This window comes from Daktulosphaira vitifoliae, unplaced genomic scaffold, assembly GCF_025091365.1.
Source record: "Daktulosphaira vitifoliae isolate Bord-2020 unplaced genomic scaffold, ASM2509136v1 Scaffold_2, whole genome shotgun sequence".
NCBI classification, from domain to species: domain Eukaryota; kingdom Metazoa; phylum Arthropoda; class Insecta; order Hemiptera; family Phylloxeridae; genus Daktulosphaira; species Daktulosphaira vitifoliae.
Genome location: NW_026099573.1, coordinates 43,988,361 through 44,008,544, shown reverse-complemented (window position 1 = coordinate 44,008,544; position 20,184 = coordinate 43,988,361). Strand labels below are relative to the sequence as shown.

The following is a 20,184-nucleotide window of genomic DNA, read 5'->3' as shown; positions in this document are numbered from 1 at the left end:
ATGAAAAAAAATCTTTTAAATTTAATATTAAATTATGTACTCGGCACATTTTAAATTTATTACAAAAAATTTTATATTTAATATTAATATTAAATGTTAACAACATTTGAATTAATTTTTGTAAAAGTAGAACTGTAAATTTAAGCCACAAAGAAAATGCTAGATATTTTTATGAATAAAATTTATACATTAAATTGAAAATTATTTTTGATTTTGTAAAGATGATTTTGTGAATTTATGAGTATGTAACAATATGTAATAATGTAATTTTTAAATATTTTATTGAAAAAAAAAAATGTTATTACGACATAATGTTGAAGAAAAAATTTAATAAATAAATATATATATATATTTATTTATTTATTTTATACATAAAATGTATACTCGTATGCATAATTTATTTAAAATATAAGTTTATTACCAGAGTTTTATTGAATAGAATAAAGTTATCCTAATCTCGTTCTAAAATAGTTTTCGTACGTATTAATATATGAAATGTCTCGTTTTAACTTGCATATAGAGAGTATAACGTGTTAAAAATCATCTCCTTTATTGTATAATTGTACGAGTAGTAATGAAAATAAAAGAAAACTAGGTTATCAATCTATCGCACGTCGTCACTTACGGATACCAATAAATTACGGTTATTTAATATCACTGGCTAAAATATTGAATTGAAATACTGATATGTTTATAAGTTTATCTTCAAGGTCAAAGTTTTAGCCATACGATTATGCGAGATAAATAAGAGAAAAATTGAAATTATAACGCCTAGTGAAGGTTGCTACTAATATAATCGCGTTTACATTCCAATCGCCCCTCCCCAAAAAAAAGTTTACCGATTGTTATGAATAACAAATCAATCCATTTAATGTTAAATAAAAAAATCAGTTATGCCGCCTAAATGAAAAGTCAATGAGTAGTAGTTAACTAAAAATAATAAATAGAGAAATAATGAATAAGAGAAAAAAATTTAAATCCATCTGTTAAACGCTTTGTGTAATTCAAAGAACTTTTAAAGTGTAAAGTACAGTTTGCAAAATTACGTATTTAAAATACAATTAACTATAATTTAACATACGTACAACTGTAATCTCTGCTGTATAGGTAGGATAATCCTTATTGGAATTCAAGAGTTATTCATTTCTCTTGCATACGACAATCTCATAAATGTGATATTTGGGTGAAATAAAAAAACTAACGTTTATATCTATCCAAATTAATAAAATAATAATAAATTATAGATACACCATCGATATTAAAATTATTTTAAAATAAGAATTTAGTTTTAATTATTAAAAGGTTGTCCACCCAATAATCAGTGCTGCCCATGCACCCAGACCTTATGGTTCGTTGTGCACAAGGTGGCTACATGTATTTTGGCGCTTCTGATGTTATTCTTATATTCCCATTCTTAAAATAATATTTATGAAGAAAAAGCAAAAAGTGGTTAATATTTTTTTCTCATCGCGTTTTTCATAATAAGTCAACTTTATTTTACCCGAGCATCATCAAACTTATAATGATAATCTTAAGATTAAAAAACGAAGAACAAAATATAATTTATATCGTAACCATCAATATTAGAATATAGCATTTTTTTTTTTTTTTTTTATTGATTGTTGGTTGACAGTACGTAGTGTTCAATAAATAGGGAAACGGGTCAATTGTTACAAACAATGAGAACAACAGAAAACGGGTTTTTCTTATTACTCAACACTATATATACTGTGTTATATATATACCATATAACATTGTATATAAATTCTTTTTTCTTTTTAATATTAAAACTCGCCTTTAATAATTTTTGGTAGAGTTATTGCCCCTCGGAACCATCTCCTAATTGTGCGCACTGCATGCCGAATTTTATAATAAAAAAGTGTAACGTGCTTGTTTTTTTGAACTTGCCCGTTTTCTTGTTCGTATAGATTTTTTTTTATTAAATCTCTGCTTTCGCAATGTAATTCAGAACGATAACGCGTTGCTGACTAAAATAAAAGTCACAAGACGTTGGTCTTATGACTTCTGGTTCTGCTTGATGGCTTCTCTTTCGTCTTTTTCTGCTAGTTTACGATTTTTCATAAAGCGTCCCGTTGTTAGTGTGGTTGGGTTTCACTACTCGGGACACTAATGTTTCCAATTACTACCGCGGTTCACAATTAGACGTCTCATTCTCAGTGTTAAGGTTTTTAAATAATCTTCTATGGGCCCTCGTTAATTCAATCTTGTTCTCCTTGGGTTATCCTTAGTATTTGATCACTGATTTTCACAAAATTGTCCCTTCTATTGTTGAACGTTCATCCTGTTGCGCATCCACAATATGCTGAGAAACGTCCCAACCGTAGCAAAGCTTGATACTGTGTAGTAAGGCTGTACACTTTAAAATGAGTCCCGGTGTCATGGCGGTCGTCAAATGTCAACTTTACCCTTCGGTACACTACCCCGTCGAAAAATCTCTCTCATTTAGTAAAATAAAGGTTTTGTTAACTTATGACGATGAAAAAACTGTTAAAATTGTTGCAGTCGCGTAATAAAAGTGACTAAATAGTAATTTTGTTTATTTATTTTTTAGTTTTAGATAACTTTAATTTTAAATTGAGAACTTTTAAATTTTGTTGTCTATGAGTGACTAAAATATTAAACACTAAAGAACTACGATTTATTCGCGAGTTTTTAAATGTTTATATTAAATATTCAAAAATAACATAAAATTAAAAGCACTCCCATGTCTGAAATCACTCAAATAAAATCAAAGATCTGATGAAACAAACGCACGTTTCATTACACTAAAAACATATAAGTTTACAAAATAATAGATTTTCTGATAGATATTAATGTAACAAATTTATTATAAACCGTGTTATAATTACGTGGTTTTTTCATCATAAAAATACCGAAAATGCCTTAATAATTTTAACTTCTAGGTTTTACACGGCTCAGGTGCGCTTGGAATACATAATATGTATCCCAAGAGAAGATATTATTCGCTCTTGCGTCCCTACATCGTATCCGTGGATAATTTTCGACTTATTAATTCTCCTAATAGTTTCTTATCCTATAGCGGAACTAAATTTACGAAACTTATCTATATTATAAATCAATTTAATATTATTTTAAAATGTATGCAAAAATGAACATTTTAAAATTATCACTAGTTTTATAAGCAATATTAGGAATTATTATTTTTAGACATTACATGCCTGAACTCGAAATAGTACTGTTTAAAATTCTTATACAATGCAATACTCAAAGATGTAATTAAAATTTCGAGTACTGCATTATACAAACCATTAGACAATATTAATGAGGTTTATTGATCTCACTTTGTTGTATAAATATTACTAATATATTATATTATATTATTCAACAATATCCTAGGTATGGTCATCCCAGAGTGGGCATGAAGGTCGAGTTACACATTTCCACTTGGTAAAATCAATAGTTTTAGTCGGTCGTTATTAAATATAAAAGTATGGTACCAAAAATAACTTTAACTAAAAGTTACAATTTAAAAAAAAACGTTCAATCGGTAAAAGTAAGTTTTCACCCTCTCACCACCATATTTGTAGCTTATGAATCGCTGTAATTTTAGGAAAATCTTATTTTACACAACGTCTATTTGTTTGAATATTTGTGTATTAATCATCAAACTATTTCCACTATTGTCGCAGACATACGTTTACTTTTCATAAAAAAAAAAAAAAATGATTCATTTGAATTAGTTTATTAATGGTAAACAATTAAACGTTCCCGGGGTTTCATTGAATTTAAATAGAAATGAAAATACATCTTTGTAAATTAGATTAACCATGATTGAGTAACGTCGCTTCAATTGTTATCATTAGTAGTATACCATGGTATACCACTTGATAACGCCTAACGGTTGTTATTATATTTGATTTGTTGTGTTTGTAATACGGATGTCACGAAAAAAACTCGAGTTATGTTATGAATCCCATGTAAAAATCACATCATAATAAAATCACTATCGTCCAGAGAACATCAGCGAAAATGCAATAATTTGTGAAATATTTTGCGTGTGAATGTCTTGTGTTTTGCATATGTAAATGTTTTTCGCTGAATTGCATACTTAGTCGGCAATTTACAAATAAAAGTATGTAGTTGTTTTATTCCACCGTTACAACTATAAAAGTGAAATTATCCGTGTGTTTATTGTCATTTTATTTTTTGAATAATTACTGTCCTTGTTTAATGGCTAAATCTATTACAAAACTATTGCTTTTAAGTATTTTGATATAACATATAATTTTATTATATAAATATTTTAATTCGATAATTTTCTATAGATTAACACAATGGTTTTATGATGTTGTTTTACTTGATATACTCAACTTTTTACTAATATTTTTTTTTTTTTGTAGTTTAACAAAAGAAAATTGTAAATTATAATAAAAAAAGAATATTTTTTTTATGCTTGATATTTTTACTAGATTTATTTTGAATTAAAAAAAAAAATTACAATGTTAATGTTAGTTTTTTAAATTAATTTTATTGTTTTATAAGCCTCGGTGTATGAAAAAATATTTAATAATGTTATAAGTTATATATGTAGTATATTTCATTATTTTACATTAATTTTATTATATTAATAATAATAATAATAATTTGATTTTTATTAACTATATTAGTTACATAGAATTTCATTATCGAGTTAAAACCCTTTTATCTAAAAGGTTTAGATTTGTTTAGTTTTACTGATTTAATCTGCTAATAAGTAATTTATTTTCTATTTATAAATATAGAAGAGCAATTGGAAATGTCAATTTTCATTATAAAAGATGTCCTACAATAATCCAATATTTTTAATGACTTCGAATCCAGCAAATAATTTGTTTTTTAAACTTTTTAGTGTTTAGCCATTATGTGAGTCGATAACAATTTTAAGATAAGTACTAATTGAAATATAAGTATTTTAATACATACTGTGGGTATGTAACGTATGGGTGAGTACAGCTCGTATTGGTGTATTGTATGCTACATACCCACTTTATGTAGTAAAAAGCTTGTAACTTGATACGAGTAATTATCCTGAAATTGATGTTGACTCATCAAAATTTTTTGTAAGAAAAGTACTAAAAGTGACTTAAAACTTGAAAAAAATTCAATTTTCTTTTACATTAGAAAAAAAGTAACACAAAATATTTGTTGGATCAAAAGTTATTAAAGATGTTGAAACACGGTGGTGGGAGACTATGTGTAGTATGACATATTAATGTTATAATAAAACAAACCTTTTACTTTTCAGATAATTTTATTAAGAATGGAGTTAAAACTCAATTATTGAATAATAATGAAAATTTATTATTTTTTAAAATATAATAAATAAATATTACGTTCAATTAAATTATTAATGTTTTTTACAGAATGCCACCAATTACAAGAAATCAGTTGAGAAGAAATTATCAAACTGAACCATATTCCAAGGACAGTCGCCATACAGAAAAGCGAACAGCTTTAGTGGATTTAGTTGCAAATAATGTAATTATATGATTTAAAAAACCTATATAAATTTAACATTTGCCGTGATATGAATACAATATGTATTTAATCTTTTATTTGAATTAACATTTTAGTAATGCAAGTTCTTTGTGTGACCTCATTTAGCCATACAGTTGTCAAAGTAATCTAAATTGATGTCTCTGTGGATTATTGTATTTTTATTTTATCACTTGCAATTATGTTAAACAGATATATTAATTACATTATAATTAATTTTGAAATATTACTTTTGATTTTTAAATGAGGCTAATTCATAAACATTACCCATTATTAATTATACTTCAAAGAATTATTAGCTAGCTAGTATTTTTTTTAGTTTTGTAAAAATTGAATTAAAATAATTATTTTTATATAATTATTTTCATAATTCCTTCTCAGCATCATATTTTAGCTAGCATAAAAATGTTTGGGTAAATATTGTATTTTTTATTAAACAATAATAGATTTATATTATCTTTTTGTGTTTAGCAAAATTTGTGCTAAAATAAAAATTATTTGATTTTAAATAGTCGCTACTAGAAGTCACTAAATTAATTTATTTTTTTTTTAATTATAAAAAGGGGTATTCTACTTTTTTATTCACATTTAATATGTACTTTGTTTTACATATTTATTCTTGTTAATTTTTTTTAAATCAAAATGTTAAATGTAGTAATGAAATACGTAAACAGTATTTTAGTTAAATGTATTAGAAATTCTATTGAAAATCTTGATATCATTATTAGTAATTACTTTTAATTGTTTTGGGTTTTAAATATTAACAATTTCTATTTTTTAAGGGCTCTAAGAAGTATGTTACCAGGTCAGAATCAAAAAAAATAGAAGAAAGGGTTTTCAATAAAAATGATAATATTTCAAATACAAAAATTGAAAAAAAAAATAAAATTTCTCAAAATAAAGTAGACATAATAAAATCTGTTGTCGAGAAAATATCCGAGACAAGATTATTAAATTCAAAAGAGTAAGTATTTAGAGATATAATTTATGATAGAAACTCTTGTTACTATTTTATTTAAATATAAGTTTTTGTTTTCCTATATAATATTGATGTAAAGTTTAAGTTGTGAAATTATTTATAATAATTTTAGAAGGAAAAATAGTTTTCATTTATACATTTCACAAGCTTTTAATGTGAAGTTTTACTGCCTATTAAATTATATTTGTAGTGACAACTTTTTTTAACAATATAAGTCTTATTTATTCAAATTTTATTTAGGGTTTAAACAGGGGTACAATGAGACAAATGAGTTCATCTAAATTAAAGAAGTTTTTAATGATAATCATTTATAATATAATGGAGTATATAAATATTGAGCTAATAAAGTTTTGGTTGGACTGAAATATTTTAACGACATTGTCATTATTAAATAAGTAATAATTAGACTTAATAATATTCACTTTGTTTTTGACAATTTTAAACTTATTCACACATACTAAGAATTGATTATTTCTATTTATTTAAAACACATAAATACAAATTTTAGTATGTTACGTTCATAATTTATTTTATTAATAAGTACATTTTTTATACTTTTATCTTAATAACATCATATTAGGGGGAGGTACATAGAGACAGGGTGCATTGAGATTAGGCACATATTGAGTAACAATTATACATTATGATATGGATAACAAGTTAAAAAATGCAACACCAGTACGACTTCCTTTACTAATAAAATTTCATTTTTAGGTTAAAAATAAATATAAAAATAACTGAATAAAATATTTGACAATAAATCATCAGTTTTTTTTTTAAATAGTTAACCTTTTTTTCATTATAATTGTAATATTTTTGAATGTTTTAATTTACTTTTATTTGTATAGAAGGTTTAAAATTTGATCTGTGCTAAAAATTATGTTTTACAAAAGTAATCAATATGGTGTCGATTACTCAGTTCCTTAAAAACTAATGTGTTGTCCCTTTATAAAACACAACTCGTCCTATTTTGAACTGCTGATGGGGGCTACAATGAGACACTGTACATTTTTTTTTAATCACAAATAAACTTAATTAAAATTATTAACCTATTTTTTAAATTTTCGATTGCTTAAAAAAAAAAAAACTTAGGTATCTAAAAAATTGTTTGAAATAAAAAAAATTGTAAATTCATTGTCTCATTATGTTTCTTCTCCCATACATTAAAAAATAAAATAGAATATTTTTTAAATGTATTATGTTGATGTATAATATTATACAGTATATCATTTGTATATTTATAGATTAGAAAAAATGTATTTTTATTTCTCACTTGATTTTTAAATTTTAAAGATTTTTAATTTTATATTTTAACACATACATAGTAGGGTGGTCCTTATTTTTCAAACTCAATTTTTTTAAGACAGTACCCTCTAGATTGGTTAAATACTATTAAAATGTAATGTAGGTAAAATTTGGAAGTTTTTATTCAACCCCTTCTGGTGCCGCATTAGGGTTGAAATATGGCACTTGATGGGTGTTTTTGCTTTTTTTGTGTTTAACTCGACAACTATTACACTTAGCGCTAAAATGAATAGAATATTAATTATAGAACTTATTATTGCCTACAAAAAAGAAAATAACAATATTTTTCATAAATTCATTATATTTTGAGAAAAATAACTTAACATAAAAATTTTTCAAAATTTATCATAAATATATTTTTTTAAATATTTTAATATTTTTACTGAGTGGTTGAAATTTCATTAAATTTTCATGTAATCTTTTTTTATAAAATTAATATTAAAAAAAAAAGCTAAGTAAAAAATTGTATAAAATAACTATATAATAATTTCATGAATATTAACTAAGATTAAAAAAAAAAAAATGTATAATCCATTCTATCAACACATAATTATTACAAAATTCATAGCACATTTATCTACATGGAACTAGTATTTGTCTTTTAATATATTTTTTTTAATGTTTCTCTATCACATTTTGGATATTTTTTTTGATAGTCTTGGACGGTCTAAAAATTTAAACGATATAATTAAGTTAAGTTAAAAATAAAAATTGTTAAATTTACCTGCAATAAAAATTGTTTTTGTTCTTCGTCTTTAGTAAATTTATCATTATATTCTTCCATTAGCTTGACTCCTCTCTCAGCTGTGTCGTTAACTATTTTCAATGATTTGATTATTTCTCTACCTGTTTTGAAGTCTTCCTGATAATTCCAATAAGCTGGATCAATGCTTAAAAAATTTGTTTGAATTTTAAACCGCTTAAACATTTCAATTGATTTGGAAGTTATTAAATCAGTTGGTAGGTCTTTTTGAAGAAAATTGGGGACATCGTCTGGTGTAAGAGTTAACTTTTTATTCAGATTAGTTTCTTCATCATCATCATCATTATAACTTAGAATTTTTTCAGCCATTTTGCGTTTTGTATTATAGTCTATACGATTGTCAAATAAGGAAAAAGTAATACATTCTGGATTTAAATACCACAAATGATTAGTTATTTTTTTTAATGCCACGTCTGCGATTTTTTTATTTTGTAATTTATAAGATTCTAATTTTCTAAGAAATAATATGTCATTAAAAGGAGCTTCTATAGCTTTTGGAGATGAAAACCAAGCTTGAACGTAACATTTTACAATAAAACAACAAATATCCTTTAATGATGTTTCTTCTCTGCTGTCTAGTTTAAATTGATTTTTAAACAAAAATATTTTTAAACAATATATTGCTTTAGCCATCCATCTGGCTAAATGATAAGGACCCGGTTTTCGAAAAGCATTTCCCCTTTGAGGAACACCGCCCAAAAATATAATAACAAGTTCTAAAAACTCTTGATAATCATCTCGGGGGAGATATTCAGTAATTTTACTTTTTGCATATAAAATAATTTCATCGGCTTCATCTTTTAAAATATTATGAACATAAGTATCAGAAATTGATGTAGAGAATTTTGTTTTATCAATTGTTTCCCATTCTTGTTGAAACCTCTTGAATAATAATATTTCTGGTCCGGTTGAAGGACATAATTTGGTATCTGAAAATACGCCTTGTAAAACAAGTTCATAAATATGGTGTCGGCATGCTAAGAATAAAATTTCTCTTCCAAGACGTTGCTCTAACAAAAAACACGCCCCATTCAACCTTCCCGTATTAGAGGCCGTAGTATCAAATGTGAAAGCCTGTACTTTTTCCAATAGTGACCATTTGACTAAAGCGTCATAGACAGCTGATGATACTTCTAAACCTTTCCCAGAGGGTATATAAGGGACTCCAAGAAGCTGTTCAAAATTTAAGGCGGTTGCAATAATAGGGAGGCGATCGACTTTTTTTTTCCCTGTAAGGTCTGGAAGCATTTTTGAATCCCAATGGATCACAACAAAATTCAAATTTTGTTCATGAAATTTAGAACTAATATTTTCTGCAATTTTTTGTCTATAATGTTCACGGGACCTTTTAATTGACGATCGGTTTAAAACATATATGCTGGGATCTAATGATAAGGCATCCAAACATGCAGTTAACAAATGAACAGCATCCCTATCACTTATTTTACACCTATCAAGAGTGGCAGATAATCTAGAAGTTAAAAGTTCTTTTCTACCTCTTTTATTTTTTGACGGACCTGCTACTGGTGAAAATTGTCTCTCTTCTTCACTTACGATTTCCATATCACATGAATCCGATGAAGTACATGAATATTTTTCTAAATTAAATCATATATAATTATTAAAAATATAATAAACAATGTTTATTAAACATTCATTATTTTTAAAAATTACCTTCTAATAAAGTTTCTGTATCTGAGTGAGGTATAAGTATTTTATTTTTCTGTTCTTGTCTTATTTGCATTTTTTTTTCTGCTTGGGTTAAATTCATATCTACTCCCATCATACATCCGGGACGTCCCTTAGTTCGTTGAAGTCGCAAAAAATCAATATCTTCCTGGATCTTCATTAGACTGATTGCATTAGCATGAGCTATATCAAACAATTCTTCGATTTGGTCTACAAAATTTTGTTCTCTTTTCTTGTATAAGTCGCTGGTCCTGGTTTTATTTTTCTCTAAATTTCTCAGTTCATCGTAAAACTTTTTTAATTTTCTTATAATATTAGCTGGATCTTGCGTAGGTATTCGAGCTTTTTTCCAGTAAATTAGACACTCGTCAACAGCAAGCGCCGCACTTTCATGCAAATTCAATTTTACAAATCTTAAATTATAATACAATACACTCAAAACATTTTTAACTGAAGGTAATTTACTTCCAGTAATTTGATAATTCATTGCTCCTACTAAATACACTTGGTTACGTGACATATTTAAATAAAATAAAATTTCAAAAAAACTGTATCACTAAACTAATATTTTAACAAATCTTAAAACTTGACACAATAATAAGCAAAAAACTAAATTACAAGAAAATATCTGATATTAGTCCATGAAAAATGATTATTGGTAAGAACTTTTATCGTTACCTATTATTACACAAACAACAATAATGCCACAATTCTTATCTTCTATGGATAATCACAGTAAATTCCACACGTTCAAAATAATAAGTATAGCATTTAGAACAGTACAGGTAAACTGATATTTGATTTTTGCGCCATAAATTCTAATACATCAATATATAATTGCACTAACGTGAAATATAATATGAGTTTTTTTAGGAAATATGACTAAAACCAATTTTAAAGGAAAAATTCGATAAAACTTCAACCACTTAGTAAAAATATTAAAATATTTAAAAAAATATATTTATGATAAATTTTGAAAAATTTTTATGTTAAGTTATTTTTCTCAAAATATAATGAATTTATGAAAAATATTGTTATTTTCTTTTTTGTAGGCAATAATAAGTTCTATAATTAATATTCTATTCATTTTAGCGCTAAGTGTAATAGTTGTCGAGTTAAACACAAAAAAAGCAAAAACACCCATCAAGTGCCATATTTCAACCCTAATGCGGCACCAGAAGGGGTTGAATAAAAACTTCCAAATTTTACCTACATTACATTTTAATAGTATTTAACCAATCTAGAGGGTACTGTGTAAAAAATATTAATAAAAAATTTCTTCTTATATGATTAAGGACCACCCTAATACATAGTATGTGTTTAGCGTTGATAATGGTAACATTGTTTCCGAAATATGTATCCGCGACTTAACATTAATTTTTTGTGGCTTTGAGTTTAATATTTATAATATTTATTAGTTTTTTAAATTAATAATATTTATAATATAGTTTTAATTTTACTTATTTAAAGTTAATAACTGGTGCGTATATTTTAAGCAAGGCTTAGGACTTTTTAATATTTTTAATTTGTTTGCCCTACTTCCAACACTCCCAAATTCGTCAAAAATTATCATTTTTTTGTTCTAAGGTAGTAATAACTATGGCCCCTACGACTAAATTACTATTTAACATATATTGTTGTCTAGTGTTAAGAATAACAAATGTATATATCCATCGTTCCAACTCGGAATCATTAAAACAAACCCTATGAATAGTTTTATTCCCAAATGCTAATTATGGCTTTAGAATTTTTAGCAATTAAAATTTTAAAACATGAAAATTATTTTGAAGACTTATGTCTAATGGGTTTTAAATGCTTGGGTTAGATGATTGAGATAGTTTCATTTGTTTTGTTCAATATTTTGTTTTTGTAACTTATTGAATTATTGCTTATGTCATCCATAGTGTTTGTTCATCATCTTTGGATAATTCAAAAGATAGCACTTTATATCAATCGGCTGTTGAAGAATCAATTGATTCTAAATTACAAAGAAAATCTGATGAATTGTTTCTATCCGCTACTGAAAGTAGCCTCAGTAGTAGTACAGCTCTAGTGAACAGTAATAGTTCAGAATTATATGAATCTGCTATTCAAGAAATGTAAGAACAAAAAATATTTTGATAAAAAATTATTTTAAATATTTGAAGTATTTGATATGTTTTTTTATTTGTTGTAAGTGTTACTTCTAATAAAGAAGTAGAAGAAGAAGAAGAAATTTTTGAAATAGATCAGACCAGTTGGAATAACTTTGTTTTTGTAGGATGTTATGCAAGAGATATTTTTAAGTATCTTAGGAATAGAGAAGTATATTTTTTAAATCCTATTTGAAGTAAAAATTATATATTTCTCTTTTAAAACTAGGAACAATTTGTTATTACTGACTATATAAGTGACCAAAGTGAATTAACCCCTAGACATCGAGCGATTGTTGTTAACTGGTTAGTCAATCTTCAAGAAAATTTTGGTTTAAATCATGAAGTATTATATATGGCTGTTAAATTAATTGATTTATACTTAATAAAAAACGAAACACCCAAAGATAAATTCCAACTACTTGCATCAGCTGCTTTATTATTGGCTAGTAAGATTGATGTAAGTATATTACTATATATTTTTAATTCATAGATTTATTACTTAATGATTTCAATGTTTTTGTGTGTAGGAGAGAGAACCAGGGTTGCCTTATGATTTAGTCAAACAAAGCAGGTTTATATTTACAGAGGATGAATTATTTGTTACAGAAAGAACACTTTTTAAAGCTTTAAATTTTGACATAAATGTTCCAATGTCTTATTGTTTTTTAAGACGTTTTGCACGAGTAAGTACAATTGAATATATAGGATAGTTGATCTAGTTATTAAACAATTAAAGGCTTTTCAAAGAAATCTGTATATGTCACAATTTGTTCAAAAGTACTATTTTAAAATAATGAGTAAACCTATTATCCCTATAATATTAATTTTAAAAAATACAAAAATATTTTTTAAAATTATCTAAAATAAAAACCATGGCAACAGAAGCCAATGGCTACATGTGTACCCTGCGTGGTTGTATAATTATAAGTGACACAATAACTTAAAAAATATAAAACGTAGTATAATGTTTTCTTTCAGAAGTTAATAGTATAAACCTATATTATATAATTTTCATAAAAAAAAAATTTGGTGCTATCCCTTTAAAATAATAACAATTTTTTTTTTAATGAAAACATAAATGTTTAACCAATTAAAAATAAAAAAATAATAATTTAACTAAAAAAGTTATTGTTATAACAATTTTTGAATTTGTTTATGAATGTTATTAACACTTCAATATAAAGATTATATATGTATACAGGGTGATTGGTTAACTATATCTCATGTAATACCTTTAAAAATACAAGTGTTTTTTAAATACAATTTTTTTTTAATCATTATGGATCTTTGATGAGTTGTTTCACAATAAAATTTTAATTTCTACGACCATCCCTTATGCTTAAAGCTTGTATCGACTTCATATTTTTAAATGGCAACCTATATTATTTCTATATATTTTTGTTTGTCATAAAAAATAATATTTAGCAAAAATAAAAAATTATGAATTTTAAATAAGATATGCTACTTTAAAATTTATTTATATTTGATAAAAAAATTCAGTAGTTTTTCCAACACTGTCACATTATTATTTAATGTAGCGATAAGAGCTACCGGTTTACTGCGTTAACGTAACATAGTCAGAATAGCGCTTATCGATTTATGACATATGACGTTTGAGTCTGTTATAATTTTTTCTTAATAAACCCTAAACTTTAGAGAACCGTGGAGCACTTAATATTAAATAAAATGAAATATTTTTTTTTTATTAAACTAAATCTAATGGTGTAGAAAAAAATAGGGTTGCATTTAAAAATATAAAGTTGATACAAGCTTTAATCATAAGGAATGATGGTAGAAATTTAAATTTTCTTGTGAACACACCTCATCAATGATCCATGACTAAAAAAAAATTCTTTATAACACTTGTATTTTTTAACATATTACTTGTGACATAGTTAGCCAATCATATATATATTAATCTTAAAATGTAGGACACTAATACCTTTTGAAATAAAAAAATATATTATGTTTATTGTGTCAGTCATAATTCAACAATCACCTTGTATTTTAGACGATATTAAAATTTACAATAAATTAGCTATTTACATAATAATTAAAGGAAACAATAACAAAAGGATAGTTAGTACACAGTTTATCTAAATGTTATGTAGAGTTTTAAGAAAGAAAATCCATTTTATTTTTTCTGTTTACTAAAAATGTTTATAAATCTATTTTACTGTAACATTTAAATCAGATACAAATAATTTCATTTAAAAATAATTTCTAGAATAGAATGTAAATAAAGAAATAGAGTAGAGTAAAAAAAAAAAAATTGGTATTTTAGTTGCCAAATAATCAAAACATTTATGAAGATAAAGAATAATATCTTTCAATCAGGTATAACATATCTAATCCTAATTATATTTAATAAAATATAAATTAATTTACTAAATAGAAAAGTTTATTACTTTTTAATCTTTAACTTCGAGTTTTGTGAAAAATCAAATGATACAATGTGAATTTCTTATTAACTACAGGCTTAATAATATTTTAAAATCTAAACCAAACAAGATTTAAATTAATTGAAGGCACTTAAAAATTGTACAATAATTATGTTAGTAACATTGTGAAAGAAAATTTTTTGAATTTTTATCATAATAAAATAATTAATAGTATTGCATATATACTTCAAAAAAATAAAACTGAAATTACTCTAGCAGATAAGTGAAATGCTATCATAATTAATGTTTTCAATGATATACCTAGGTATATCTTTATGTATTTATTCGTTTATTTAATTAATTCAATGATTAGTTTTTTATTTTAATATATCTTGATGATAACAATTGTCAAAACTGATCGTATAATAAAATATACAGAATGTTTAGTAAGTAAGGAAACAGGTTAATTGTTATAAACAATAAGAACAATAGAATCTTTTACCTACCTTATTTACTGAGCACCCCTATATTATATATCTTTCATAATACTCATGGTTTTTTTTATCTATTTTTATTGAAATTATATTTATTAATATGGTATTAAAAAATTATTGAATATGTTTCTATTTTTTTTATTCAATTTAAGTTTAAAATTGAATACGCCCTGTGTTTGAATAGTATTTTAATTATTTTTAACATATTTTAAAATAAACATCAAAATTTAAATAAAAAATATTTATGAAATAAATAAATATAATAAATAAAATTTATTATTAATTTTCTAAGTTTAATTTAGTCAAAAAGTGACACATGTATTTCACTATCGTAAGTAATGTCATATATTTGTAATGTAATATTTATGCCACAATACTTGTAATATTATAAAAATTTAATGCAGATAGATTTAAAAATAGAGCTTCATTCTTTTAAAAATTTTATATATCAATACAGATAATAGTTTTTTTTTTTTTTGTAGTTTTAATGATTAACTTTTTTTTTACTTATTAGTGTATGCAAGTACCAATGGTGATGCTAACATTAGCAAGGTATATTCTAGAACGTTGTCTCATGGAGTATAGTTTTGTAACAATTAAAGACTCACTTAAAGGCGCATCAGCACTATACTTAGCTTTTCAAATGTGTTCAAAGCCACTCAATCATACTGAGTTTTATAAGTACACGGGTTAGTTTAATATTTTATTTACAAATACATGGTTAAATAATTTCATTTATAATTTTGGAAATTAATTAATCATCTAATTTTAAGAGATGATAGATTTACATTTTGTTTGTTATTATCTGTGTTAAGTTTGTATTTAAAAATATTGTTTTGTACTTATTCTATGTTTGTTATGTCTATTTTAAATATAGGATTACATGTTGTACTTTAGATATCTCTATATTTATTAATGATTTTGAATATTTCTAATTAGGAGGTAGTATATTGTTTATTTATATGAATATTTTTTATAATTTAGAGCTGGTAATATTGTTGAATGAATTTGAATATAATATTATTTTCGAGTTTATTTTTATCTTATGTAACTCCAGAATGATTTTATTTTATGTATTATTGAACTATTTATATTAGTGTTAAAATTATTATTATGCTTTTAAATCATTATTTCAAACAAAATTATTAAAATATTTCTTTCAGTTTGATCAATAAAATATTTTTTTATAGGATATTATGTACATGATATCAAAGGTACAGTGATTGCTTTGAATAATATGTTACATACAGAACATACAGGTTTAACTACCATTAAACAAAAATATACTCATGAGTAAGTTCTGGATAAAGTATCTATTTATCATTTTTTAATAATTGTGTTGCATTTTTAATTATTTTCAGGACATTTTATAAAGTTGCTCGCAAACCTTTACTTAGCAATTCTAAACTACAATTCGACTAAGTCAACTCTAACCTTGGTTTAGTTATTAATAACTGTATTTTTTTTTTTTTTGTTTATACTTTATTACTTTTCATATTTTTTTATTTTATGGGTATTAAGAAAAACACTTTTTAAAGCAGCACTTCTAGAACTAAAAAAAATTCCAGTTCAATGTACATAAAATATTGATTAAATATTCCTTTTATAACACAAAGCTTATATTTTTTGAAGAACATTGAAGAAATTATCTAGTGATACATTGTTAATGTTTTTCTAGTTTTATATCTAGAACTATTATAACATAATTGTAACCTAATTCACATGTACTGTAATTTTTTTTTATATACTTGTACATACAATCTTAAAAATTTTCATTTCGTATTTTATATACATGTATATGTACATATTTATATTTATATATATAGCATGCTTTCATTTGTGAAAAAAATGTTCATAATAATCATTATAAACATTTCTTCTAAAAACTTGTAAAGTGTGAATATTATGTTTTATTTGGTGTTTTTTCTTTTTATTCTTTATGATTAGCTCCTCTGTAGATATTCAACTATATTATGATTAAAAATGACTGGAATTTTAAATGTGTCCTTTGTGTCTAATGAATATTGTAAAACTGCTATTGTATTCTAATTCATTTTATATTGATATGTATTCCAAATTTTATATTGTATTTTTTATGTGCATTAAATATTCAGTAATTTTTTTAATGTAAAACAACTATTTAATTGATTTTCTTGGTAATTTTTTAGCATATTGTTTAATCGCTGCCTGGTTATGTTATTAATATGGTTTTATTAAAGATAAATACTTAATCTGTGTTATTTAATATGTGTATATATTTCAAAAATTAAAATTATAAATGAAAATAAAATAGGTTTGCATTAATGTTTAATCATATATTTTTTATAGTTTTATTGTGTGTCTTGCTTTTAATAATAATTTGTCTTTAATTTAAAATTAAAATTAAATAAGTAATTTAATTAATATATTATATGTATTAATATATACATATTTATATTTAATTAAAATTTTAGGAAATTTACATATTTCCTAATACCCCACTGGCATGGGATCGATTCTCATATACCCACAAAACTTGTTACTTAATTTCTTCTACAAATAAAAGATAATTGATGATCTAAAGTACTATAAATTGGAATCTATCAAAAACAGAATACAAAATATTTTTCTACTTAACAAATTAGGTACTTGCTTAATGTTTTAAGAAAGACAAATTTCCTTTTTTAATGCTTCATTAATGGAAATAACTTAGAAATGTAGTCATTTAATTAAGAATACTTCCTAAAATATGTATTAACTCTACATTTTGATACTTTTTTTCATGATAAATGTAAATATTTACTTTGGGTACTTGGAGATTATTATTACGAAGATAATAACTAGGGGGCAGGATTTAAATTTGTCAAATAATTTTTTACTATTATTAAAGATGAAATATAAAAAAAAAATATCACAGTATGGCGTGCCATAGTTGGGTCCATTATATATCTAATCTGACAGTGTTTAAAATCACTATCATAAAAAACGCTTCGATTTAAATCTGTAGATAGTATTTAATTTAAAAAAATTTGTGGATTATTCCAAAAGCAACATGATCTCTTATTTCCTTATTTATATCTTGATTACAAGTTTTATGATTTATAAGGTAATATATGGTATGAAATTGATATTTAATAATTTAGTATTGTAATTTTTACGGAGAAATTATAAAAAATTATAAAGTAGTTTTACATTTATGTCAAACGTATATAAAAGTTTAAGGTTTTGATGCAATACTTAAAAAAAATAATGTAACATATAAATTTACTCGTCTACAAGGAATTATCATCAGAGACCAAAATATATTTTCATAAACCCATTTTTGCGGCGATTTCTAATTAATATAACAAATATTTATGTTTGATTATTAAGTTATGTAAGAATAATAATCAATAAATGTATTTTAATTAAGAATAAATTGAAAAAGTTCTACTTTATGTATATATTTTTAAGTTAGAACCCAACTAAATAAAGAGAAATGGTCTGATTTTAAAAAAAAAAGAAGTCGATATATTTATCGAGATTTATAAAAAAAATATATTAAATGATATGTAAAGACATCATGTATCAATAAAAAAAAAATCATATTGATTTGGTCATTTTTGATAAAGTTATGGCAGTTTTAAGTTAAAAAAAATTGAAAATTAGCGATTTTTAAAATTGTAATTTTTTTGAAGATTTCTTACATTTACGGGGAACGAGGAAAATTTTTTCAATTGTTGAGGGTAATGTCCTCGACTAGATTCGATTTGTGATCTTTTGACGTATCGTTGAAAGAAATTGGTTTGGTGAGAGCTGAAAAAAAGTGGTAACAGACACAAAAAAAAAACTATCATAGTAAAATTAATACCTTCTGGGCTTCGCATCGAAGCTAAAATATGATTTTAACGTAGTATAAGAATGTATCAATTATTAAAAAAATTCTAATTGTATAAAAAGTTGTCTGTTAAATATATTCCTTTGTATATAGTACGCTAGAATTATTTTTCATTAAGAAGGGACAATTCTTTTTTCCCAAACTATAACCCGAGTAACAAAATTGAATAAGTTTTCAAGACAATTAATAAAAAAAAATTCTTGGTTAATTGTGTGTTAGGAATAACTCAATAAAATTTATAATTGATATTTGGAACGTAATAATAATGATTTGAAATTACGGTATGTAGAGGTGGAATATTTAAAATAGTAATGTCTTTTTTTAATATACTAATTAAATTGCATTAAGCCAACAAAAACTACTCAGTAGTTTTAGAAAATAAAATAAAATTTAAACGCATGCAATTATAACTAATAACTTTATATTAACAAAACTGATTTTTTGATTTTGTAGTACAATAAGGTATGATCAGAAAAACTTATTGGTTGAGTTTCGATCAAATTTTTAAAGGACCTAGAAAATTTTAAATTAAGAGACCACTGAACTTTTATTTAATAACAATATAAATGCAATTTTAAATTGGAGGGCTAATTGAAATTTGTAAAGAAAGTGAGTCACGCTAATGAGAAAATAATTTTCGATTTTATAATAAAAATAACAAACAATAGGAATATTTTTAATTTCGTTTTCAATCCGGTCTACTTAAAATTTTCTTTTATTCAGGACTGGAAATAGAAATTTCTTTCTGTTTACATGTTAGTTTTAAAACATTTGGTTTTATTTTTTTAACAATATATTTTTATCAAACGTTTTCCTACTAATATGTTTTAATTTAAAATAATCTTTTTTTTTTTTTTTACTTTAAAAATAACTTAAATTTTTTGAAAAAATCCAATGGTTTTACTTTGCTACTCTATCTACAATTCTCAATCTCTCCGTTACTCTCAAATGTATAATATCAGTAATTTAATCATTTCTTATATACATCGTATAAGTCATTCATTAAGTGTACCTGTGGAATATTATTACTCGTTCAATTTTATTACTTATATAACTATAAGTTAA

At 24.1% G+C, this 20,184-nt stretch overlaps 2 protein-coding genes across 2 annotated transcripts; one reads left to right on the top strand and one right to left on the bottom strand.

Moving 5' to 3' along the window:
- Positions 1 to 3,908: 3,908 nt before the first annotated feature.
- Positions 3,909 to 17,563, top strand: LOC126897824 (G2/mitotic-specific cyclin-B3). Its single transcript, XM_050671716.1, has 10 exons — positions 3,909 to 4,114; positions 5,385 to 5,499; positions 6,300 to 6,481; positions 12,158 to 12,352; positions 12,431 to 12,557; positions 12,615 to 12,845; positions 12,916 to 13,071; positions 15,778 to 15,952; positions 16,454 to 16,556; positions 16,625 to 17,563. The coding sequence occupies exons 2-10, from the start codon at positions 5,386 to 5,388 to the stop codon at positions 16,683 to 16,685; spliced, it is 1,344 nt and encodes a 447-aa protein (XP_050527673.1). The 5' UTR covers positions 3,909 to 4,114; position 5,385; the 3' UTR covers positions 16,686 to 17,563.
- On the bottom strand, positions 8,325 to 11,170 carry LOC126897823 (uncharacterized). The gene is made up of 3 exons (XM_050671715.1): positions 10,239 to 11,170; positions 8,526 to 10,162; positions 8,325 to 8,468 (listed from the first exon to the last, which is right to left on the bottom strand). Exons 1-3 carry the CDS (start codon positions 10,771 to 10,773, stop codon positions 8,403 to 8,405), a joined length of 2,238 nt encoding a protein of 745 aa, XP_050527672.1. The 5' UTR covers positions 10,774 to 11,170; the 3' UTR covers positions 8,325 to 8,402.
- Positions 17,564 to 20,184: the final 2,621 nt, after the last annotated feature.

Coding starts and splice junctions, on each gene's coding strand:
- LOC126897824 (XM_050671716.1), top strand. CDS start 5,386: ATGCCACCAATTACAAGAAATCAGTTGAGAAGAAATTATCAAACTGAA. Junction 13,072..15,777: donor TTTTAAGACGTTTTGCACGA/GTAAGTACAATT, acceptor TTTACTTATTAG/TGTATGCAAGTACCAATGGT. Junction 15,953..16,453: donor TGAGTTTTATAAGTACACGG/GTTAGTTTAATA, acceptor ATTTTTTTATAG/GATATTATGTACATGATATC.
- LOC126897823 (XM_050671715.1), bottom strand. CDS start 10,773: ATGTCACGTAACCAAGTGTATTTAGTAGGAGCAATGAATTATCAAATT. Junction 10,163..10,238: donor TACAGAAACTTTATTAGAAG/GTAATTTTTAAA, acceptor GATTTAATTTAG/AAAAATATTCATGTACTTCA. Junction 8,469..8,525: donor AAAAACAATTTTTATTGCAG/GTAAATTTAACA, acceptor TTAAATTTTTAG/ACCGTCCAAGACTATCAAAA.